Below are 25,446 nucleotides of genomic sequence, written 5' to 3'. Positions count from 1 at the left end.
GCCGGCTAAATACCAGATGGATAAAGAATAGGCTCAAGGCTGAATGGGTCACATCACTGACAGATGTTCCAGGGATAAATAGGGAGGTTGTAACAAAATAAGATTAAAGAAATGGTTATAAACTCTGGGGTGGCATTTTCAGGAGATAAATGTACAGACAGATTGGTAAAGGTTCAATAAGACATGAGTGAGGTACAACTTAACCCAATAGGAAACAATTGGGTATTGCAAACCAAGAGATCACTGAATAAACAGAGAGGACTGAGCTAATAACATGCTAAAATGATCAATGTTACTGGGTGACAAAATGGAACAAAATGCGATTCATGAAAAAACAGAATGCACCTTTGCATTTTGTATGGAGACAAAAAGAAGATAAGTGATCAACGTAAAGGAACGCAGCAAGCGTTATTCGGAGCATTGAATAAAGGGAGGTTGTGCATACAGAGTAAAGCAACATCAGAGCGTTTATATAGGGAGGGGGAACTGGAACTCTCGCACAGGCGAGATGTTGGCATATGGCAAATCCACTTTGAGCTCTCACGCAGGCGCAGAAGGTTAAGTGGTGATTTGAAAGAGTTTTTTCGGATTTTGAAAGATATTGATGTAATAGATCGAGAGAAACATTTTTCGCTGGTGGAGGGCCTATGACAAGGGGGCATAACCTTAGAATCAGAGTCAGGTCATTCAGTGGAGAAGTTAAGAAAGGGGTGGTCGAAGTGTGGAAATATCTCGCACGAAAAGCAGTAGTTACTCGCTTAATTAATAACTTTAAACCTGAGATCGATAGATTTTGGCAGCAAAGGGTATTAAGGGAAATGGAGCAAAGGCGGGTAAATGGAGTTAGGACACAGATCAGCACTGATCTCATTGAATGGCGGAACAGGCTCGAGGGACTGAATGACCTGTTCCTGTTCATATGTCCCTATGTATAGAACATGCGGTCTTTGTCACATATTTCCCAGTGTTGTGTTTGGCAAACGTCGGGAAGGAGAGCCCGCCTGCTTGGACCCGCTAAACCAATCGAGGAGCACATGATGGGATATGGGACGGAATACAGTTCTAATACTGGGAATTCTGCCGCTATTGTCCTCGTTTAACTGATTTAAATATTAGTTTGAGAGGATATTTCACCCCATTCTTCAGCTCCTCTCTGAATTTAGTCTGGGTCACTGCATAAATACACGTGTTTGTGCAGCAGCTCAAAAGCAGGAGCATGTAGCTGGTTTGATCCGCGATAAATGTCGGGTCATTGAAACCTGTGGAATAATAACGGTTTGTAATTTGCAATGATAGGAAAAGTAAGACATACGTCATCCATAGCAGTATGAAATTGCCGGATATCGCAAACAGTATGGTGATGGATTTTCTTCGGTTCTTCATCTCTGGATCATTTTGATTCGCATCACGCTTGCTGCCCCTAAGCCTCCTGCGGGCTCCATTGGCTGCTACAATGTTTGCGACAGTCATAGAATTGAGCAGCAGTACGAGTAGTATTGGGAGCAGTGGGGTCAAACAGCGGTGAATCCATGTAAATGCTACCCATGCAGCTGAAGTATAAAAGTCTGGTTTTACACCACAGTCCCAGGGTACGTTATCCAATATAATGGACGGTTCAAATGCAAAGTACCAGGGGATGTTTTTTAAACAGAACAGCGGACACAACGTTCCTATAACCGCGGCTGCAGTTTTCTCGGTGCAATATTTAGTCCTCAGCTTCTGGTAACAAATGGTTACAAAACGATCAAAAGTGAAAGCGACTGTTAACCAGACAGAGATGTCTGAGACAGCATGGTTAAGGGCAGTTTGCAAAGAGCACACAGGGGTGAGGAACAGGAAGTTAGTCGGGAAATAATAATCCTTAATCCGAAACATTACCACGTCATTGATAATGACCAATAGATCCGCCACTGCCATGGCCACCAGGTAGCGAGTGACACATTTAGAGAGACCGCACTTTCTTCGGGACAGGATTACAATCGTCGTCACGTTAGCTGTAAAAAGGAAACAAACAGAAACAGTGAATCACGCTTCAGATTACAACAAAAGAGTACATTTCACAGAATTTTGAGTGAAAATACAGTTTATTAGAGAATATGAGAGTGCTGAGTAAATAATGACAAATAAATATTCCCAGTATAGAGGAAGCAATGAATCAAAGACATTCTCTGTGAATTTACTCGGAACTACTCCCGCTCTGACGCCGTAGTTTCCCCAGAGGAGCAGTGTAAACCCGGCGCAGCACCAAGGATTGTTGATGCCATTGATGAACATTAGCCAAAACAAAGCGATATCATTTGTTATAAATAATTCGGTTCAGTTGTAATTCGGCAGAGCAAATGATATAATGGAAAGATAACGTAAGAATATAGATTGCAGATAAGTAATAAATAGTCAACTATAAATTGGGAGATGATCGATCTGTGCGGAGCAATGAAAATGAAGCCAGCCCGAAATGGGGTCAATACAAAATGGGGACCACCAAGGGTGAGCTCAACGGGCTGGGTTTGGACCCGTGAGCAGGAGAGGGGAGTGGACCAGGTGGTGGTCGGAAATGGCTCGGAGTTGTCAGATTTTATTCTCAGACTGGAGGTTGTGACAAAAGATTGCAGCAAAACTCAGCGGCCAAACACCATCATACAAGGGGACTTGTTAGGTTTGAACTGGACCAAGTTGCATCAATTTCGTTTTACAACCCCCCAGGTGAACCGTTCACGTGGTCAACAGACTTTCACTCGCTGCAAAACCCATGTCTTGTCATAGACAACTTCAACAGTCCAACACCATCTGGGGAAACTCCAATAATGACCACAGGTGGCAAAGGGTGAGAAATGAATAGAAACAGACAACTTTATCTTGCTCTATTATCCCAAAGAACAAATGTACCTTGCAAAGTATATAATGCAACAAAAGGCACACTCCCGACCTCAGAGGGAGGTGATGGCAGCGATCCCGAGATCGCAGAATGGACCAGTGCAAGTGATAATAGAGGCTGCAATTCAACCCGATCCCGAGATCGCAGAATAAATCAGTGCAGTGATAATAGAGGCTGCAGTTCAACCCGATCCCGAGATCGCAGAATAAATCAGTGCAGTGATAATAGAGGCTGTAGTTCAACCCGGTCCCCGGATCGCAGCCTGGACCAGTGCATTGATAATAGAGGCTGCAGTTCAACCCGAACCCCTGATCGCACTATAGGCCAGTGCAAGCGACAAGAGAGGCTGCACTTCCAACAAAGGAAAGAACGAACATAAGAAATAGGGATAGGAGTAGGCCATTCTGCCCCTCGAATCTCCTCCACCATTCAATCAGATCATGACTGATCTTCTACCTCAACTCCACTTTCCTACCGATACCCATATCGCTTGATCCCTCCAGAATTCTACAAATTCTTCGAACTCAACCTTGAATGTACTCAACAACTCAACATCCACAGCCCTCTGAGGTAGAGAATGCCAAACATTTACAACCCTCTGATTGAAGAAATTCCTCCTCATCTCAGTCCTAAATGACCGACCCCTTATCCTGGGACTATGCCACCTAGTTCTGGACTCTCCAGCCATGGGATAAAACCTCTCAGAATTTACTTTGTCAAGCGCCATCAGAATCTTATATTTTTCAATTAGACCACCTCTCATGCTTCTAAACTCCAGAGAGAATCGGCCCATTCAACTCAATTTCTCCTCAGAGGGTAACCCTCTCATCCTAGGAATCAATACAGTGAACCTTCGTTGCAACACCTTCAAGAATATCCTCCCTTAAATAAGGAGACCAAAACTGTACACATTGTTCCAGTTGACGTCTCACTAAAGCCCTGTACAATTCTAGTAAGGCTTACTTACTATTGCACTCCAAACCTCTTGCAATAAAGGCCAACCTGCCATTCTCCTTCCCGATTGGTTGCTGTGCCAGCATGTTAACTTTTTATGTTTCTTGTACGAGCACATCCAAAGCTTTCTGAACACGAACATTTCATAAATTCTCATCATTTAAATATGTTTTTCTATTCATCCTACCAAAGTGAATAACTTCACATTTCCCTTCATTATACTCCATCTGCCACCTTCTTGCCCAATCATTAGCCTGTCTCTATCCCTTTGCAGATTCTTGGTTTCCTCACAGCTTACTTTCCCACCTAGCTTCGCATCATCGGCAAACTTGGATACATTACACTCGGTGCCTTCATCTAAGTCATTAATATAGATTGTAAATAGCTGAGGCCCAAGCACAGATCGTTAGGGCACCGCACTAGTTACAGCCTGCCAACCTTTAAATGACCCGTTTATCCTCACTCTCAGTTTTCTGCGTTAACCGAACCTCTAGCTATGTTAATATATCACCCCCAACCCATGAGCCCTTACCTTGTGTAACAACCTTTGATATGGCACCCTATCGAATGCCTTTTGGAAATCAAAATGTATGACATCCAGTGGTTTCCCTTTATCTACCCTGCTAGTTACATCCTAAAAAAAAGCACTAATAAATATGTCAATCACGATTTCCCTTTCATAATATCATGTTGACTCTGCCTCACGATTTTATTATTTTATAAATGCCCTGTTACCACTACCTTAATAATAGATTACAGCATTTTCCCAAACGACTGATGTCAGGCTAACTGCCTTATAGTTCAATGTTTTCTCTCTCCCTCCATTCTTGAAAAGCGGGGTTATATTTGCTGCCATCCAATCCGCTGAGATCGTTCCAGAATCTAGGGAATTTTGGAAGATCACAGCCAATCCATCTGCTATCTCTGCAGACACCTCTTGTAGAACGCTGGGATGTAAGCCATCAGGTCCAGGGAATTTATCGGTTTTTAGTCCCATGAGATTCTCCAGTACATACTCATAGAAGCTCTTGTCGTCCGTTTTTATATGTCTTGCTATTTGAATTTGATATTCTATTTTCTCCCTTTTTATCAATTTTTTGGTCATCTTAAGCAGGTTTCTAAAACTCTCCCAATCCCCAGGCTTACTACACTTCTTCACAACACCATAGGCATCTTTTTGAATCTAATACTATCCTTAACTTCTTTAGTTAGCCACGGATGAATCACTTTTCCCGTGGAGTTTTTATTTCTCAATGGAACGTATTTTCGTCTGGAATGTTGAAATATTTTTTTCAATGTTTGCCATTGTTTATCTACTATCATTCCCATTAATCTAATTTCCAAGTCTACCTTTGCCAACTCGCTCCGAGACCGATGTAATTGGCTTTAGTTAAGTTTAAGACTCTCGTTTCTGACTCAAGTACCTCACTCTCAAACTCAATGTGAGTTTGTTGCCTATTCCGATCACTCGTCCCCAAGGGATCATTTTCTATGAGATTACTAATTAACCCTGTCACATTACACAGTAGAAGATCTAAAATAGCCTGTTCCCTGGTTGGTTCCATGACGTATTGTTCGAGGAAACTGTCTCGAATGCATTCCATGAACTCGTCCTCCAGACTACCTTTGCCAATATGATTTGTCCAGTCTAAATGTAGATTAAAGTCCCCCACGATTTTTGCATTACCTTTGTTACAAGCTCCTATTATTTGTTGATTGATACACTGTCCAACGGTAAAGCTACAATGAGGAGGCCTATAATTTAAACCTACCAGTGTTTTCTGCTGCTTGATATTTCTTATTTCCATCCATACTGATTCTACTTCCTGTTCTTCTGAGCCAAGGTCATCTCTCTCCACTCTCCTTATGCCATCCTTCATTTTCACGGCTACATCCCCTTATTTTCGACTCTGCCTGCCTTTTCGGAACGTCGAGTTCCCTGGGATATTTAATTCCCAACCTTGGTCACCTTTCAACCATGTCTCTGTAATGGCCATTAGGTCAAACCCATTTATCTCTATTTGTGCAACTATAGTGTCGATCTTATTATTCGTGCATTCAGATAAAGAGCCTTTAATTTTAACTTTTTACAATTTTCTCTGCTTTGACCTTATTTTCTGATGCACTATTACCGTTAAACTCGCTGTTCCTTCCTTCCACACTCTGCTTATCTTTACACAAATCGCGACACTGCTGTTACCTTAACATTCATTAGATTTCTAAATTTCCCAACTATTGACCTCTCCCCCTCCTTTTTCAGTTTAAAGCCTTATCTGCAGCCCTCGTTAGTCGATTCGCCAGGACACTGGTCCCAGTCCAGTTTACGTGAAGCCCGTCCCAACCGAACAGCTCCCTCATTTCCCACTACTGTTGCCAGTGTCCCATCAATTGAAACCCCTGTCTCCCACAAAACTCTTTGAGCCACGCACTTAATTTTTTGATCTGTTTGTCCCGATGCCAGTTTTTACGTGGCTCAGGTAGTAATACAGAGATTATTGCCTTTGAGATTCTGCTTGTTAATTCAGACCCTAGCTGCTCAAACTGTCTCAGCAGAACCTCCTTCTTAGTTCTACCCAAGTCGTTGGTTCCTACATGGAACACGACAAATGAATCCTCCCCCTTATGCCCCAAGCTCGTCTCCAGCCGAGAGGAGATATCCATAACCCTGGCACAGGGCAGGCAACACAGCCAACAGGAATCTCGGTCGCGGGTGCAGAGAACAGTGTCTATCCCCCTGAATGTACTATCACCTACCCCTACAACTACCACATTCCTTTTTAGTCCCCAGACTTGAATGGCTTCCTGTACCTCAGTGCCATGATCGGTTTGCACATCCTCGCTGCAGGTTTTTTTTTCTCATCCATACAGGTAACAAGTACCTCGTATCTGTTGGACAAGGTCAAGGGCTGAGTCTCCTCCATCACTACATCCTGGATACCCATAACGGCCTGCCTCGCAGGCACAGCCTCCTCTCCCTAACCACTGAATGAATCTAAACTACCACCTAATTTAAGGGGTGTGACTGCCTCCTGGATCAAATTGTCCAGTTAACTCTCCCCCTCCGGGATGCACTGCATTGTCGACAGTTCGGATTCCAGCTCAACAACTCTGAGCCGAAGTTCCTCGTGCTGGAGACACTTACCACAAATGTGGTTACATAAGTAGATACGAACATACGAATTAAGAGCAGGAGTAAGCCATTCGGCCCCTCGAAGCTTCTCTGCCATTTGATAAAGTCATGGCTGATCTGATTGTGACCTCAGCCCTACTTTCCCGTCTACCTACTATAACATTGGACTCCCTTGTTAACCAGGAATATATCTAACTCAGCCTTAAAAACAATCAATGACCCTGCCTCTACCGCTCTCTGGGGAAGGGAGTTCCACAGACTCACAATGCTCTGAGAGAAAAAAAAAACTCCTTATTTTTGAACAGTGTCCCCTCGTTCCAATATCTCCCAAAAGGTGAAACATCCTCACAGCATTTACCCCTTCATGTCCCCTCAGGATCTTATAAGTTTCAATAAGATCACCTCTCATTTTTCTAAGCTGCAATGTATACAGGGCCAATTGTCCAACCTTTCATCATAAGATAACCCCTCATCCCAGGAATCAGTCGAGTGGAACTTCTCTGAACCGCCTCTGAAGCAATTATGTCCTTTCTGAAATAAGGAGACCAAAATTGCACACATTATTCCAGATGTGGTCTCACTAATGCCCTGTACAACTGTAGCCAAACATCTTTAGGTTTATTTTCCATTCCCCTTGTAATAAATGACAACATTCTATTTCCATTCCTAATTACTTGCTGTACCTGCATGGTAACTTTTTTGTCATTCATGTACCAGGACAATCAGGTTCCTCTGTGCCTCAGAGTACTCCAATCTCTCTCCATTTAAATAATCTACTGCTTTTCTATTACTCTTGCCAAAGTGGACAAGTTCACATTTTCCCACATTATACTCAATCTGTCAATTTTCTGCCCACTCACTTAACCTATCTATGTCCCTTTTCAGACTCCTTATGTGCTCTTCACAACTTACTTTCCTACCTAACTTTGCGTCATCAGCAAATTTAGCAAACATTTTCAGTCCCTTTATCCAACTCAGTGGCATGGATTGTAAATACTTGAGGCCCCAGCATTGCTCCCTGTGGCACTCCACTTGTTAAATATTGCCAAACTGAAAATGCACCATTTATGCCTAATCTCTGTTACCTTTTAGCTAACCAACCCTTTATCGATGCTAATATGTTAACCCCTACACCATGAACTCTAACTTTCTGTAGCAGGCTTTGATATAGCACCTTGTCAAATGCCTTCTGGAAATCCAAGTACATCACATCCATATAATCCACTTGATCCACATTGCTTGTTACTTCCTCAAAGAACTCTATTAAATTATTCAAACAGGTTTCCCTTTCACAAAGCCGTGTTGACTCTGCCTGGTCGCATTGATATTTTCTAATTGCCATGCTATAATCTCCGAAACCATCCACAGGATGCACTGCAGCAACTCGCCAAGGATTCTTTGCCAGCACCTCCCAAATCCGCGACTTCCAACACCTAGAAGGACATGGGCAGCAGGCACATGGGAAAAACACCACCTGCACGTTCCACTCCAAGTCACACACCATCCCGACTTGGAAATATATCGCCGTTCCTTCATCGTCGCTGGGTCAAAATCATGGAACTCCCGACCTAACAGCACCTTCACCACATGGACTGCAGAGGTACAAGAAGGCGGCTCACCACCACCTTCTCAAGGGCAGTTAGGGATGGGCAATAAATGCTGGCCTCGCCAGCGACGCCCACATCCCATGAACGAATTTAAAAAATAGATTCGAGCATTTCCCCTGTGACAGAGGTTAAGCTAACTGGCCTGTGGTTTCCTACTTTCTGTCTCCCTCCTTTCTTGAATTGAAGAGTTACATTCGCTATTTTCCAATCTGATGGGACCCTTCCAGGATCCAGGGAATATTGGAAAATTAATACAAATGCATCCACCATCTCTGAAGCCATTTCATTTGAGACCCTAGGATGAAGTCCATCAGAACCTGGGGACTTATCAGCTTTCACTTCTAATATTTTTTTCAGAACCCTTTCCCTCGTGATTACAAATGTATAAAGTTCCTGCCTCCCTTTCACCTCTAGATTCACAATTAATTCTGGCATCTTACTTGTGTCCTCCACAGTGGAGATGGACGCAAATGTCTGTTCAATTCATCCTCCATTTCCTTGTTCTCCATTGTTAATTCCACAGACTCACTCTCTGGAGGACCGAAGCGAACTTCACTTACTCGGTTCCTTTCTAAATACCTGTAGAAACTCATGCTCTCTGTTTTTATATTTCAAGCTAGCTTTCACTCGTACTCTAATTTCTCCCTCCTTATTGTTCCTTGAGTCTGTCTTTGTGTTTTTTTATATTCTGTCCAATCTTCTGAGCTGCCAGTAATCTTCACGGAATTGTATGCTTTTTCCTTCAATTTGATACTATTTTTAACATTCGTAGTTGGCCACTGATGTTACGTCCTTCCCCTCGAATATTTCTTTCTCACTGGAATGTAATTTTGCTGAGTGTTATGAAATATCTCATTAAATGTCTGGGACGACATCTCTACTGACCTATCCCTTAACCTAATTTCCCAGTTCACTTTAGCAAGCTCTGTCTTCATGCCCACAGAATTGGCCTTATTTAAGTTTAAAACACGAGTCTTAGACCAACTCTTCTCTCCCTCTCACTGAATGTGAAATTCAACCGTATTGTGATCACTGCTACCGAGAGGCTCCATTACAAAGATGTCATTAATTAATCATGTATCATTACTCATTACCAGGTCTAGAATAGCCTGCTCTCCGGTTGGGTCTGCAACGTGCTGCTCTAAGAAACTGTACGGAAAGCGCGCTATGAACATATCTTCCAGGCTACCTTTGCAAATCAGATTCTTCCAATCCATATTTCGATTCAAATCACCCTTGATTATCGCTGTTCCATTTTCACAAGCCCCCATTATTTACGAAAATAGGAACATGGGAACAGGAGTAGGCCATTTAGCCCCTCGTGCCTGCTGCGCCATTTGATAAGATCATGGCTGATCTGTGATCTAAATACATATACCTGCCTTTGGCCCATATCCCTTAACACCTTTGGTTGCCAAAAAGCTATCGTTCTCAGATTTAAATTTAGCAATTGAGCTCGTATCAACTGCCGTTTGTGGAAGAGAGTTCCAACCTTCTACCACCCAGACTTGTGTCCTCCACAGTGAAGATGGACGCAAAATGTCTGTTCAATTCATCCGCCATTTCCTTGTTCTCCATTGTTAATTTCCCAGACTCAGTCTCTGGTGGACCAACGCTAACTTTACTTACTCGTTTACTTTTTAACTACCTGTAGAAACTCTTGCTATCTGTTTTTATATTTCTATCTAGCGTTCACTCGTATAATGACATAATTGTAATGGAGCCTCTCGTTCGCAGTGATCACAATATGGTTGAATTTCACATTCAGTTTGAGGGAGAGAAGAGTTGGTCTAAGACTAGTGTTTTCCAATCTCACTCCTGAAAGGTCTGGCTCTAATTTTTAGACTGTGCCCCCTACTCCTGGAATGCCCAACCAGCGGAAATAGTTTCACTCTGTCCACCCTATCTGTTCCCCTTAATATCTTATGAACTTCGATCAGATCACCCCTTAACCTTCGAAACTCTAGAGAATACAACCCCAATTTGTGTAATCTCTCCTCGTAACTTAACCCTTGAAGGCCGGGTATCATTCTAGTAAACCTACGCTGCACTCCCTCCAAGGCCAATATGTCGTTCAGAAGGTGTGGTTCCCAGAACTGCTCACAATACTCCAGGTGCGGTCTAACCAGGGTTTTTTTTATAGCTGCAGCATAACTTCTGCGCCCTTGTACTCTAGTCCTCTAGATATAAAGGCCAGCATTCCATTAGCCTTCTTGAATATTTTCTGCACCTGTTCATAACACTTCGATGATCTATGTACCTGAACCCCGAAGTCCCTTTAGACATCCACTGTTTTTAACTTTTCACCATTTAGAATGTACCCTGTTCGATCCTTTTTTGATCCAAAGTGGATGATCTCACATTTGTCTACATTGAATTCCATTTGCCACAGTTGTGCCCATTCATCTATTCTATCAATATCGCTTTGTAATTTTATGTTTTCATCTGCACTGCTTACAATGCCACCAATCTTTGTGTCATCGCAAACTTAGATATGAGACTTTCTATGCATTCATCTAAGTCGTTAATAAATATTGTGAATAATTGAGGCCCCAGGACAGATCCCAGCGGGACTCCACTAGTCACATACTGCCAATGTGAGTACCTACCCATTATCCCTACTCTCTGTCGCATTTCGCTCAGCCAACTTCCGAACCAAGTCCGTACTTTCCCCTCGATTCTGTGGGCTTCTATCTTAGCTAACAGTCTCTTATGTGGGACCTTATCAAATGCCTTCTGGAAGTTCATATAAATAACGTCCATTGACATTCCCCTGTCCACTACTTTCGTCACCTCTTCAAAAAATTCAATCAGATTTGTCAGGCACGGCCTACCTTTCACAAATCCATGCTGGCTCTCTTTGATTAATTGAAAATTCTCGAGGTGTTCAGTCACCCTATCCTTAATTATAGACTCCAGCATTTTCCCCACAACAGATGTTAAGCTAACTGGTCAAAAAATTCCCCGGTTTCCCTCTCTCTCCTATCTGAAAAGCAAAGCGATATGTTCAATTTTCCAATCTAGAGTACCAGATACTGAATCTAGAGAACTTTGAAAGAATATAGTTCGGGCATCTGCAATGTGCTCACCGACTTCCTTTAAAACCCTGGTCTGGAAACCATCTGCTCCTGGGGATTTGTCACTCTTTCATGCTGTTTTTTTCTTCATTACTGTGGCTTTACTTTTGTTAATTTTATCAAGTCCCTGTCCCCGATTCAATATTAGTTTCCTTGGGATTTCCGGCATGCTATCCTCTTTTTCTTCTGTAAATACTGACACAAAATAATTGTACAACATGTCCGCCATTTCCCCATTATCAATGACAATATCCTCACTTTCAGTTTTTAAGGGGCCAAAACTGCTCCTGACCACCCTCTTTTTCCTAATGTAACTATAAAAGTTCTTCGTATTGGTTTTGATGTCCCTTGCAAGTTTATTTTCATACTCCTTTTTTGTAGCTCATACTATCTGTTTTGTGACCATTTGTTGATCTTTGTATGTTTCCCATTCTCCAAGATCTGGGCCAGGTTTTGCCTTTTTGTATGCCCTTTCCTTATGTCTTATACTCTCCCTTACCTCTTTAGTTGTCCATGGGTGTTTTTTTTTGGCAAGTAGAGTTCTTGCCGTTCAGTGGTATAAACCGATTCACGTTAAATGTTTCTTTAAACATTTCCCACTGATCATCAGTCGTTTTACCCATTAACAGATTTGCCCAGTTTACTGTGGACATTCTCTGTCTCATCCCATTGAAGTCGGCCTTACCCAAGTCGAGAATCTGAGCAGCTGATTCACTTTTTTCCCTTTCAAGCACTACATTGAACTCCATCACGTTACGAGCGCTATTGGATAGATGTTCACGCACAGTTAAGCCGTTAACTAAATCTGGTTCATTTCTTCCTGTATACCCTGTCCTACAGTGTAGTTACTGTTAAGGGTCTATAAACTACACCCACAAGTGACTTCTTGACTTTACTCTTTCTTATCTCTACCCAAACTGGATCTACGTCTTGATCTTTAGACATGAGTTCATTTCTCTCTATTGTACTCTTGTCATCCTTAATTAACTGAGCTACCCCTCCACCATTACCTAGCTTCCTGTCCTTCCGAAGTGTGATGTAACCTTGAATATTCACGATCCTGGCTTTGTCATCTTGCAGCTATGTCTCTCTGATGACTTTCCGATCGTACATATTTATTTCTACTTGAGCCATCAATTCATCCATTTTGTTACGAATGCTACGTGCATTCAGATACAAAGCCATTCTTGCTGCCTTTTTGCCACTTTTACAACCTCTAGTCTTAACTGCTGGCGCACTCTAAAGTTTGCATGCTCTGTCCGTTCCTGCCACTGTCTGATTATCATTTCCCTTCTTTTTACGTTGCTCTTTTGCCTTTTATTCTTTCATTAATTTATCACATCTTATCTGAGATCCCTCTGGTCTCCACAAACTCCACATGCTGCTCTTCCTTTCATTCCACAGAAATACAGTGTAATACAACACTTGTAAGTTACCCTCTATCAGTGTTAATATGAGCATTGACTATCTATCTGCAGATTCTGAATTCCGTTTCCCAACATATCTTCCACTATAACTGAATGTGAATTCAAAACCGTTCACTTTTATTGAACGACAGTTACAATCTGTTGGAGTTAAAGGCTAGGAAAAGAAGGTAACCAGAGAAAGTCAGCTCGGGAATATTAGCCAGAGATCCCTGTCGCTGCTACAGATTAACTGGAACCACTTCATAATCAAACAACATCCCACGGAGCGAATACTGCTCACATTCTCACTTGGAGCCGCATTACCCTGAAACATTCCATGTATAAAATAACAAGATATTTAGTTGTAGATTAAAAGAACATTATTAAATCAGCAATCATAGCGCACAAGAAAGATGGAGGAAAGGGAGGTGGTGATAGTGGCTGAATTTCTGACACTCACCAGAAATGAGCAGAATAATCACTTCCAGACAAACAGAGCAAGATACCAGACCCGCAAGAGCAGCAGTGATACAGTGAGACGCGGATTTATACAAACAGGAACAGGTTACAATGAATTACCGGGAACTCAAAGGGCAGCATGATTAACACAGCAAATAATTTGTACGTGTAAAGGTTTCAGTTACTCTGGAAATTGACATGCGATGAATGTAACTCTCATTTCAGAAATTATGACACCTGGTCCTCGATACGGGATATAACGCATTAAGAAGAGGAATAGGTCATTCAGCCCTTCGGGTCTGTTCCGCCATTGAATTAGATCAGGGCGAATTTGTACGAACTCCATTTACCCTCCTTTGCTCCATATCCCCTGATACTCTAACCCATCAATAATCTATCGATCTCAGTGTTCATTCCCAGATATCCAGAATCCTTTCTGTGAAAAAGTGTTAACTTGTTTCAGTCAAAAATTGACGAGCTGCAATGTTAAATGTAATCACTTCTTCTGAACCCCACCATAGTAAATTGTTTCTCTGCATCTAACTGATCGAATCCCTTTATCATTTTAAACACCTTCATTAGATCATCCTTCAACCATTTAAACTCACGGGAACAAAACCACGCTTAATATTGAATCGGGACAGGGACTCAATAAAATTAACATAATTAAACCAACAGTAATGAAGAAAATAGTAGCACTAAAGAGAGACAAATCCACAGGACCAGATGGTTTTAAAGGAAGTAGGTGAGCACATTGCAGATGCCCCAACTATAATCTTTCAAAGTTCTCTAGTTTCAGGAACTGTCCCTCTGGATTGGAAAACTGCACATGTCACCCCGCTTTTTAAGTAAGGAGAGTAAGGGAAACCAGGGAATAATAGACCAGTAAGCCTAACATCTGTTGCGGGGAAAATGTTGCTGTCTATAATTAAGGATAGGTTGAGTGAACACCTCGTGAATTTTCAGTTATTCAGAAAGAACCAGCATGCATTTGTGAAAGGTCGGTCGTGCCTGACAAACCTGATTGAATTTTTTGAAGAGGCGACTAAAGTAGTGGATAATGGGTAGGTACTCACATTGGCAGGATGTGACGAGTGGAGTCCCGCGGGGATCTGTCATGGGGCTTCAATTATTCATAATATTTCTTAACGACTTAGATGAAGGCATAGAAAATCTCATATCGAAGTTTGCCGATGACACAAAGTTTGGTGGCATTGTAAGCAGTGTAGATGAAAACATAAAATTACAAAGGGATATTGATGGATTAGGTGAATGGGCAAAATAGTGGCGAATTGAATTCAGTGTAGGCAAATGTGAGGTTATCCACTTTGAAACAAAAAAGGATAGAACAGGGTACTTTATAAATGGTAAAAAGTTAAAAACAGTGGCTGTCCAAAGGGATTTAGGGGTTCAGGTACATATATCATTGAAGTGTCATGAACAGGTGCAGAAAATAATCAATAAGGCTAATGGCCTACTCCTGTTCCTATGTTCCTATGTTATGCAACCCGGCTTCATAATTGAAAGTGTTAAGACCCGGTATCATTCTGGTAAATCTGTGCTGCTTCCCCTCCAAGGCCAATATATCATCCCTGAGATTCTGTGCCTAAATCTGAAAAAAAAGTACTCCAGAAGTGGTCTGACCAAGGCTCCTTACAACTGAAGTATCACTTCCACACTTTTCAATTAAACCCCCTTGCGATAAAAGCCAACATTCGATTAACATCGATCATCGACCCCGAATCTCTGTCTCCTTCCTCACAACCAATTACCGACCCATGTCACAAGTTTATCTCCAATTCTGGACGTTCGCATTTTTGCTCATAATCTCTTGAGCGAAAACTATCAAAAGCACGGAAATAATTGACATTGTCGGACAACTTGAGAATCTGGAGTTAGGTGTATGTAACCTTTCACGCTGGACTGAAGATATTCTCAGATAAAATTACACCAACTGACAGCACGTTCAATGAAGGCAACAGATTGGAGTCTTTGCTGGACATTACAACTACATTATGATCTCAATGAATATATCACACAAGGAAGCTGGAGGAAAAGGCAGATTTGATATTCAATGAAATTCTGACATTGAGAGAAAAACACTAACACAAACGCTTCAGAACAAAACAACAATTTATCGGACAAATAACAAGAGCAGTGATGCAGTTAAACCTGATTCAGAAAGTAAGTAATTCTTCAGAATCAGTTACCGGGCACACCAAACACCACCTGGAGAACTGGAACACGGCGAACGGATATACAATCAATTAAACTTTATTTGTGTTTGAGAATTGATGGTGACTCTGGGTGCGGGACACCGAGCTACAACTGACCCTGTGAGTTGATATATTCAGAGAAACCCTTATTAATACAGGAGCGAATCTCCCAGTGGGATCAATAGGCTGCATTGACACTGAGATTGGTGACAGTCAGTGGGACAGTCAGGCAACTCACTTCACTCTGTTCTTACTGAGTGACATCATTGAATAGACTTTCTAGAGTTTTAAAATCAAACAGCGGAAATATTGGTGGATAATTCCGATTATATTTCTTTCCAAAAGAAAGGTGGAAGGTGGAAAGGTTTAATAGCACCCGGTGATGGGAATCCATTCGACTCAATATGAAATTTCCGTTTATCAACTGAAGCGGGAAATTTGAGTCCGTGGTGCAGAATGAGTTAAAAAAAAAACAGCGGTTTCATAATCTGGACTTTGTCATACTAAACTGCAAATACGATTCGACAATCTAACATACACATAGATTACGGGGCGATAATATGGAAGTGTTTCAAATTATGCAAGGATGGGAGAAGGTCGATCGAAGCAGATTGTTTTCAAATGATGAGGGTGTCAAGAATAAGGCGCCAAAGATACAAGATTAAATATAACAAAATTAGAACAGAGAGCTAGAGAAACTTCTTCAAAGAGAGTTGGGAGGCGGTGAAATTCAGTTCCTGGGTTAGTGGTTGATGCAGAAACTATATTAAGATTTAAAGTAGATTGGAGAGGTGGATGGAGGAAGAGTGATGAAGGGATATGGCGACAGGTTGGGTAAATGTGATCAGAACTCTCTTCTAACTCTAAGGATCTGAGTGATATTAAAGGTGAATTTCTATCGAGCAGCGTTTTGACCGGGCGGACAGACTTGCTAAGAGTGCGGCAGGTGTACCAACCTGCAAATGAGTGATCTACCCAATAAAAGTATCCGGTTAGTATAAAGGGGCCATAACCCGGCATCTAATGGATGCGATGGGTAAATTACGGGTGTTGGAAGCTGAAACGGTTTCTCAAATCAGGTCAAACCCAGGACAGTTTCACGGAGCGCCGCTCCGCGGTTTCAATCGCTCTCCAGCTGCACTGGATTCCCAGTCTCACCTGTATCGTGACATCAAGGGTTGTGTCAGAAACCAGCTGCCTCCCACCGGCTAAAGGCAGCAAAATGACGGCCGGATCAGGCAAGAGGTGGCTGAGAACATGCTGGTATACGGTCATGGGAGAAGATCAGGGGGAGACTCTGTGTTCCGCGTGGAGCACAAACCCACCCTCGGAATGGATTGTGATCACCAGGAATAATAACAACACTTTGGTGGGAAAAGACCGAAAACAGTCGGAAAATTCTGATTAATGGGACTGAACAATTCCCAGTCCTGATTTTCCGGTTTCACTGTTATATGTGCAGGTTTTAATCGGATATTAATAAGTGTTAGATCAGGGGAAGGAGGGGAGGAGAGGGAGTCTGTTATATGTCCAGGTATTGTACGGATATTACCGAATGTTAGATCAGGGGACGGAGGAGAGGAGAGGGATTCTGTTATATGTCCAGGTATTGAACGGATATTACCCGAGTGTTAGATTAGGGGAAGGAGGAGAGGTGAGGGAGTCTGTTATATGTCCAGGTTTTGAACGGATATTACCGAGTGTTAGATCAAGGGAAGGAGGAAAGGAGAGGGAGTCTGTTGGGAACACGGGAAACAACTTGAAATCCAAATACATCCATTGTATCACGCACCGCACGGATTCGCAGTTCAAAATACAACAGTTTGAAAGACATTTGATGAAGAAAATAAGCTGCAGCTTTTGATGGATATGAACAATAACATTATAATGTCAATAGAATGATCAGTCAAGGAACAAGATAGAGCAGGAAATACAGTCACTGAATTTCTGCCTTGATATAGCTTGGAAATAACACAGTAAAAATAAGGACATTTACCGTGAGAAGAGCCGTAATACGGTTAAATCCTGAATCATACATTTAGGAAATGAATATAATAACTTACCGGGGACTCCAATGGCTGCTATAATCGGATAGTAAATCATTACTGTCTGTATTACTGGCGGTAACAGGGTAAATGGATACGCGGTGAGTGGAACTCTCATTCTGTCTGAGAAGTGATGGGGACTCTTCACGCTGGACACACGGCTCCAACTGACTCTGTGATATGAGAGATTAAGAGAAAATCATTATTTATAATCCATGGAAACCTCCCGTGGGATCAGGGAACAGCAGCAGCATTGACATTACTTCCAGTCATTTGGGCAGCCCGCAATTCCCTTCACTGTAACGTGTGTGCTGCACTAATTAATTCCAAAAGATATTGCAAGTGTTTTGAAATGAAATAGCCCCAAGTTTGAAGTAACATTTTGTTCACATTTCTATTTAACAATATACTGTAAGCCGGACTCTGACTGCATCACTGAAACACGTTAAACAGAAGTAGGTTCAGTTTCCCTTCTGTTTTGTGACACGGTTCACTCCTGTCGCTGCACCAACTCAATACCAAGAATTCTCAAACATGCTTCAAGGGTTTGCACTGCTTCCCGAGATGAAAACACGTGGTATCATACTATCATCGTATGTTTCAGCACTGGGCGAAGCCATTCGGCCCATTGTTCCTGTGTCGGCTTCTTGAAAGAGCAATCAAATTATTCCAATTCCCCTGCTCTTTCCCCGTACCTCTCTTTATGTTTTCATTTCAAGTATTCATCCAATTCCCCTTTTGAAAGTTACTATTGAACCTGCTTCCACCACCCTTTCAAACACTGCATTTAAGACCATTAAAACTCGCTGTGCAAAAAAATGTTTCCTCATGTCGCCTCTGGCTCTTTTGCTGATCACCTTAATTCTGTCTCTCTGTGTCCTTCGGTTACCAACACTTCCTACCAGCACTGTGGGAGAACCGTCACCACACGGATTGCAGCGGTTCAAGAAGGCGGCTCACCACCACCTTCTCGAGGGCAATTAGGGATGGGCAATAAATGCTGGCCTCGCCAGCGAAGCCCACATCCCGTGAACGAATTCAAAAAAAATCTCGACACAGAACTGAAATGCATCATCCCTAGTATATATTAAATCTCTTGTTATCCCTCTCTAAGAAATTGACATCCTTCCTAAATTGAAGGTGCCCAGAATTGAAAACAATATTCCAGTTGAGGCACAACGGGAGTTTTCTAAAAGTTTGGTATAACTTCCTTACTTTTGTACTCTATGCCTCTAATAATAAAGCCCAGGGTCACCGATGTTTTTTAATAGCCTTCTCAACTTGTCCTGCCACTTCCAAATATTTGTATATGTGCACCTCCAGCTCTGTCTGTCCCTACACCTCATTGAAATTGTACCATTGAGTTATTATTACCTTTCCTCCGCTCCGCTCAGGAGCCGAGCGGAGCGGAGCTGCGACCGAGTTAGAAGTGACGTCAGGAATCAGATCGGGACGCGACACAGGGGAGGCACCTGATTGGTGAGTAGGTTCAGGTGAGTATTTCCACTGATCAACAGTAACGAAAGTAAAAGGAAAGGGAAGGTCTGCAGGTCTTATAGTAGCGTTTATTTTTTAGTGAATGAAGGTCCCTAGTGTAGTTAACATTCTCTAAATTGAGAACAATTTAAAGGAGTAAACTCCTTAAAGGGAGTGGTAAGTAGTTTTTGTTTCCTTTTTTTTTCTCTTGACATTGGAGTTGTTCTTAAGCTAATTTAAGGGTTAAGTCATGGCAGGAGATCCCAGGGCCGTGTCATGTTCCTCTTGTGGGACGTGGGAATTCAGGGCTCCTTCCTGTATCCCTGATTCCTTCACCTGCGGGAAGTGTGTCCAGCTGCAGCTATTGTTTGACCGCTTGACGGCTCTGGAGCTGCGGATGGACTCACTTTGGAGCATCCGCGATGCTGAGAAAGTCGTGGATAGCACGTTCAGTGAGTTGGTCACACAGCAGATAAAAATTACTGAGGGAGATAGCGAATGTGTGACCAACAGACAGAGGAAGAGTAGGAAGGCAGTGCAGGGGTCCCCTGCGGTGATCTCCCTCCAAAACAGGTATACCGTTTTGGATACTGTTGGGGGAGATGGCTCACAAGGGGAAGGTGGCAGTGGCCAGGTTCATGGCACCGTGGCTGGCTCTGCTGCACAGGAGGGCAGGAAAAAGAGTGGCAGAGCTACAGTGATAGGGGACTCGATTGTAAGGGGAATAGACAGGCGTTTCTGCGGACGCAACCGAGACTCCAGGATGGTATGTTGCCTCCCTGGTGCAAGGGTCAAGGATGTCTCGGAGCGGCTGCAGGACATTCTGGAGGGGGAGGGTGAACTGCCAGTTGTCGTGGTGCATATAGGCACCAACGATATAGGTAAAAAACAGGATGAGGTCCTACAAGCTCAATTTAGGGAGTTAGGAGTTAAACGAAAGAGTAGGACCTCAAAGTTAGTAATCTCAGGATTGCTACCAGTGCCACGGGTTAGTCAGAGTAGGAATGACAGGATAGCTAAGATGAATACGTGGCTTGAGAGATGGTGCAAGAGGGAGGGATTCAAATTCCTGGGCCATTGGAACCGGTTCTGGGGGAGGTGGGACCAGTACAAATTGGACGGTCTGCATCTGGGCAGGACTGGAACCAATGTCCGAGGGGGAGTGTTTGCCAGTGCTGTTGGGGAGGGTTTAAACTAATGTGGCAGGGGAATGGGAACCGATGCAGGAAGTCAGTGGGAAATAAAGTGGTGACAGAAACAAAAGGCCTTAAGGGAGAGTGTACAGAACATGACCGGACAGATGGTCTGAGAAAGCAGGGCAAAGACCAAGGGAAGTCTAGATTAAACTGCATTTATTGCAATGCAAGAAGTCTGATGGGCAAGGCAGATGAACTCAGGGCATGGATGGGTACATGGGACTGGGATGTTATAGCTATTACTGAAACATGGCTAAGGGAGGGGCAGGACTGGCAGCTCAATGTTCCAGGGTACAGATGCTATAGGAAAGATAGAGCAGGAGGTAAGAGAGGAGGGGGAGTTGCGTTCTTGATTAGGGAGAACATCACGGCAGTAGTGAGAGGGGATATATCCGAGGGTTCGCCCACTGAGTCTACATGGGTAGAACTGAAAAATAGGAAGGGAGAGATCACTTTGATAGGATTGTACTACAGACCCCCAAATAGTCAACGGGAAATTGAGGAGCAAATATGTAAGGAGATTACAGACAGCTGCAAGAAAAATAGGGTGGTAATAGTAGGGGACTTTAACTTTCCCAACATTGACTGCGACAGCCATAGCATTAGGGGCTTGGATGGAGAAAAATTTGTTGAGTGTATTCAGGAGGAATTTCTCATTCAGTATGTGGATGGCCCGACTAGAGAGGGGCAAAACTTGACCTCATCTTGGGAAATAAGGAAGGGCAGGTGACAGAAGTGTTAGTGAGGGATCACTTTGGGACCAGTGATCATAATTCCATTAGTTTTAAGATAGCTATGGAGAAGGATAGGTCTGGCCCAAAAGTTAAAATTCTAAATTGGGGAAAGGCCAATTTTGATGGTATCAGACAGGAACTTTCAGAAGTTGATTGGGAGAGTCTGTTGGCAGGCAAAGGGACGTCTGGTAAGTGGGAGGCTTTCAAAAGTGTGTTAACCAGGGTTCAGGGTAAGCACATTCCTTATAAAGTGAAGGGCAATGCTGGTAGAAGTAGGGAACCTTGGATGACTCGGGAGATTGAGGCACGAGTCAAAAAGAAGAAGGAGGCATATGACATGCATAGGCAGCTGGGATCAAGTGGATCCCTTGAAGAGTATCGAGATTGCCGGAGTAGAGTTAAGAGAGAAATCAGGAGGGCAAAAAGGGGATATGAGATTGCTTTGGCAGATCAGGCAAAGGTGAATCCAAAGAGCTTCTACAAATACATAAAGGGCAAAAGGGTAACTAGGGAGAGAGTAGGGCCTCTTAAGGATCAACAAGGTCATCTATGTGCGGAACCACAAGAGATGGGTGAGATCCTGAATGAATATTTCACATCGGTATTTACGGTTGAGAAAGGCATGGATGTTAGGGAACTTGGGGAAATAAATAGTGACGTCTTGAGGAGTGTACATATTACAGAGAGGGAGGTGCTGGAAGTCTTAACGCGCATCAAGGTAGATAAATCTCCGGGACCTGACGAAATGTATCCCAGGACGTTATGGGAGGTTAGGGAGGAAATTGCGTGTCCCCTAGCAGAGATATTTGAATCATCCACCGCTACAGGTGAGGTGCCTGATGATTGGAGGGCAGCAAATGTTGTGCCTTTGTTTAAGAAGGGCGGCAGGGAAAAGCCTGGGAACTACAGACCGGTGAGCCTGACATCTGTAGTGGGTAAGTTGTTAGAGGGTATTCTGAGCGACAGGATCTACAGGCATTTGGAGAGGCAGTTACTAATTAGGAACAGTCAGCATGGTTTTGTGAGAGGATAATCATGACTCACGAATTTGATTGAGTTTTTTGAAGGGGTCACCAAGAAGATAGATGAGGGCTGTGCAGTAGACGTGGTCTACATGGACTTCAGCAAAGCATTTTAACAAGGTACCGCATGGTAGGTTGTTACATAAAGTTAAATCTCATGGGATCCAAGGTGAGGTAGCCAATTGGATACAAAATTGGCTTGACGACAGAAGACAGAGGGTGGTTGTCGAGGGTTGTTTTTCAAACTGGATGCCTGTGTCCAGCGGTGTGCCTCAGGGATCGGTGCTGGGTCCGCTGTTATTTGTTATTTATATTAATGATTTGGATGAGAATTTAGGAGGCATGGTTAGTAAGTTTGCAGATGACACCAAGATTGGTGGCATTGTGGACAGTGAAGAAGGTTATCTAGGATTGCAACGGGATCTTGATAAATTGGGCCAGTGGGCCGATGAATGGCAGATGGAGTTTTATTTAGATCAATGTGAGGTGATGCATTTTGGTAGATCGAATCGGGCCAGGACCTACTCCGTTAATGGTAGGGCGTTGGGGAGAGTTATAGAACAAAGAGATCTGGGAGTACAGATTCATAGCTCCTTGAAAGTGGAGTCACAGGTGGATAGGGTGGTGAAGAATGCATTCGGCATGCTTGGTTTCATTGGTCAGAACATTGAATTCAGGAGTTGGGATGTCTTGTTGAAGTTGTACAGGGCAATGGTGAGGCCACACTTGGAGTACTGTGTACAGTTCTGGTCACCCTGTTATAGAAAGGATATTATTAAACTAGAAAGAGTGCAGAAAAGATTTACTAGGATGTTACCGGGACTTGATGGTTTGACTTCCAGGGAGAGGTTAGACAGACTGGGACATTTTTCCCTGGAGAGTAGGAGGTTAAGGGGTGATCTTATAGAAGTCTATAAAATAATGAGGGGCATAGATAAGGTCGATAGTCAAAATCTTTTCCCAAAGGTAGGGGAGTCTATAACGAGGGGGCGTAGATTTAAGGTGAGAGGGGAGAGATACAAAAGGGTCCAGAGGGGCAATTTTTTCACTCAAAGGGTGGCGAGTGTCTGGAACGAGCTGCCAGAGGCAGTAGTGGAGGCGGGTACAATTTTGTCTTTTAAAAAGCATTTGGACAGTTACATGGGTAAGATGGGTATCGAGGGATATGGGCCAAGTGCAGGCAATTGGGACTAGCTTAGTGGTATAAACTGGGCGACATGGACATGTTGGGCCGAAGGGCCTGTTTCCATGTTGTAACTTCTCTGATTCTATGATTCTATGATTCCTACCAAAATGTATCCTCACACTTTTCTGTGCTAAATTTAATCTTCCACGTGCCTACCCATTTCACCAGTCTGTCTATGTCCTCCTGAAGTCTGCTGCGATCCTTCACATTGTTTGCTAGATTTCCCTGTCAGATGCAAACTTTGAAATTATAACATCTATACCGATGACCAGGTCATTAATATGTATCAAAAAGAGCCGTGGTCCTAATACTGACCCCTGGGGAACACCACTGTATGCTTCCCACCTTTCTGAAAAGCAACCATTCACCACCACTTGATGCTTTCTGTCTCTCAGCCAATTTTGTGTTCACGCTGCAACTGTCCCATTAATCCCACGGGATTTAATTTTGGTAATCAGTATATTATGTGTTACTTTATCAAATGCCCTTTGAAAGTCCATTTACACAACATCAACTGCACCACCCTCATCAACCCTCTCCACTATTTCATGAAAGAAATTAATCAAGTTCGTCAAACACGATTTTCCTTCAACAAATCCGTGCTGACTTTATCTTATTAACCTTTTCCAAGTGATAATTAAGTTTGTCCCAGATTATTGTCCCTAAAAGTTGCCCCACCGCCGACGTTAGGCTGCCTGGCCTGTAATTGCCTTCTTTTCCCCTTTTATAAACAGACGTGTGACAGATGTAAAGTATTCATTTAGTGCCTCAGCCATGCCGTCTGTCTCCACAAGAACATCTCCTTTTATTGTCCCTGACCACTCCCACCCTTCCTTTGACTTCTCTTTTCCTATTTATAAGATTATAAGAGACTTTTGTCTTCCTTTTATGTGAGCCACTAATCTATTCGCACATTCTCTTTACCCCTCTTTTCCCTTTTTTGTACTTTCTGTATTCAGCCAAGTTCTCAACTGTTTTATGAACCTTCCATTTGTCATAAGCCTCCTTTTTCTGTTTCATTTTCGTCTCCGTATCATTAGTCATGCAGGGATCTCCGGCTTTCCATGCCCTTCCTTTCTACCTCTCAGTGATTTGTCCACTCCGTACCGGAATCCAACTCCTCCTTGACCTTTTCCAAAACTATTGTAAACCTAATGATATTATGATCACTGTTCGCCAAATTCTGCCCCACTGAAACATGCTCCGCCTGGCCAATTTCATTCCCCAGAACTAGACCCAGCATTGTTTCCTTACTCGTTGGGCAAGAAACACATTGTCCCATTAAGTTCTCTTGTACATATTTCAGGAACGCCTTCCCCACATTGCAATTTTCTCTTTTACTGTCCCATTCTATATTGGGATAATTGAATCCCCCATTATCACTACTCTATATTTCTTGCATCTTTCTGTAATTTGCCCGCAAATTTGCTCCTCTGTCTCCTTCCCACTATTTGGTGGCCTACAGTATACATCCAGTTGCGTAATAGCTTCTCTGTTGTATCTTAATTCTAACCAAATAGATTCTGTGTTTGACCTCTCTACTACATCATCCCTTTCCAGTGCTATAAGAGAATATTCGATCAATACTGCCCCTCTTATCTTCCCTTCCCTATCTTTCCTGAATGCCATGTGGCCAGGAATATTAAGCACGCAATCCTCCCCTTCTTTGAGCAAGTTTTCTGTTATTACCACTAGATCATAGAACCATTTGGCGACTTGAGCCTGCAGCTCACCAACCTGGTTTGCCACGTTACGTGCATTTAGGCATATGCACTCCAAACTCATCTTGGACGGCTTTGGATTTGCCCCTGTCTGATCCCTCCTATTTCTGAACTCTCTTTTACTGTCGTGTTTTTTGACCCTCCCAGTCCTCTGTGTACTTTGTTTCTCCTCTCTATTGTTTCCTTCTGGTGCTTATCCCGCTGCCAATTTAATTTAAACGCTCCCCCGCTGCACGAGTAAGCCTTCCCGCGAGGACATTGGTCCCAGCTCTATTGAGGTGCAACCCGTCCATTTTGAACAGATCCCTCCTGCCCCAGAACTGATCCCAATGCCCCAAGAAT

The 25,446-nt window shown here is 43.0% G+C and overlaps 1 protein-coding gene across 1 annotated transcript; it reads right to left on the bottom strand.

Annotated features, from left to right (window-relative positions):
• Positions 1 to 1,083: 1,083 nt before the first annotated feature.
• LOC137315187 (probable G-protein coupled receptor 139) lies at positions 1,084 to 24,427 on the bottom strand. Its single transcript, XM_067980066.1, has 3 exons — positions 24,330 to 24,427; positions 17,788 to 17,942; positions 1,084 to 1,994 (listed from the first exon to the last, which is right to left on the bottom strand). Exons 1-3 carry the CDS (start codon positions 24,425 to 24,427, stop codon positions 1,084 to 1,086), a joined length of 1,164 nt encoding a protein of 387 aa, XP_067836167.1.
• Positions 24,428 to 25,446: the final 1,019 nt, after the last annotated feature.

Source organism: Heptranchias perlo, unplaced genomic scaffold (assembly GCF_035084215.1).
Source record: "Heptranchias perlo isolate sHepPer1 unplaced genomic scaffold, sHepPer1.hap1 HAP1_SCAFFOLD_54, whole genome shotgun sequence".
NCBI classification, from domain to species: Eukaryota; Metazoa; Chordata; class Chondrichthyes; order Hexanchiformes; family Hexanchidae; genus Heptranchias; species Heptranchias perlo.
This window is presented reverse-complemented; position numbering and strand designations above follow the sequence as displayed.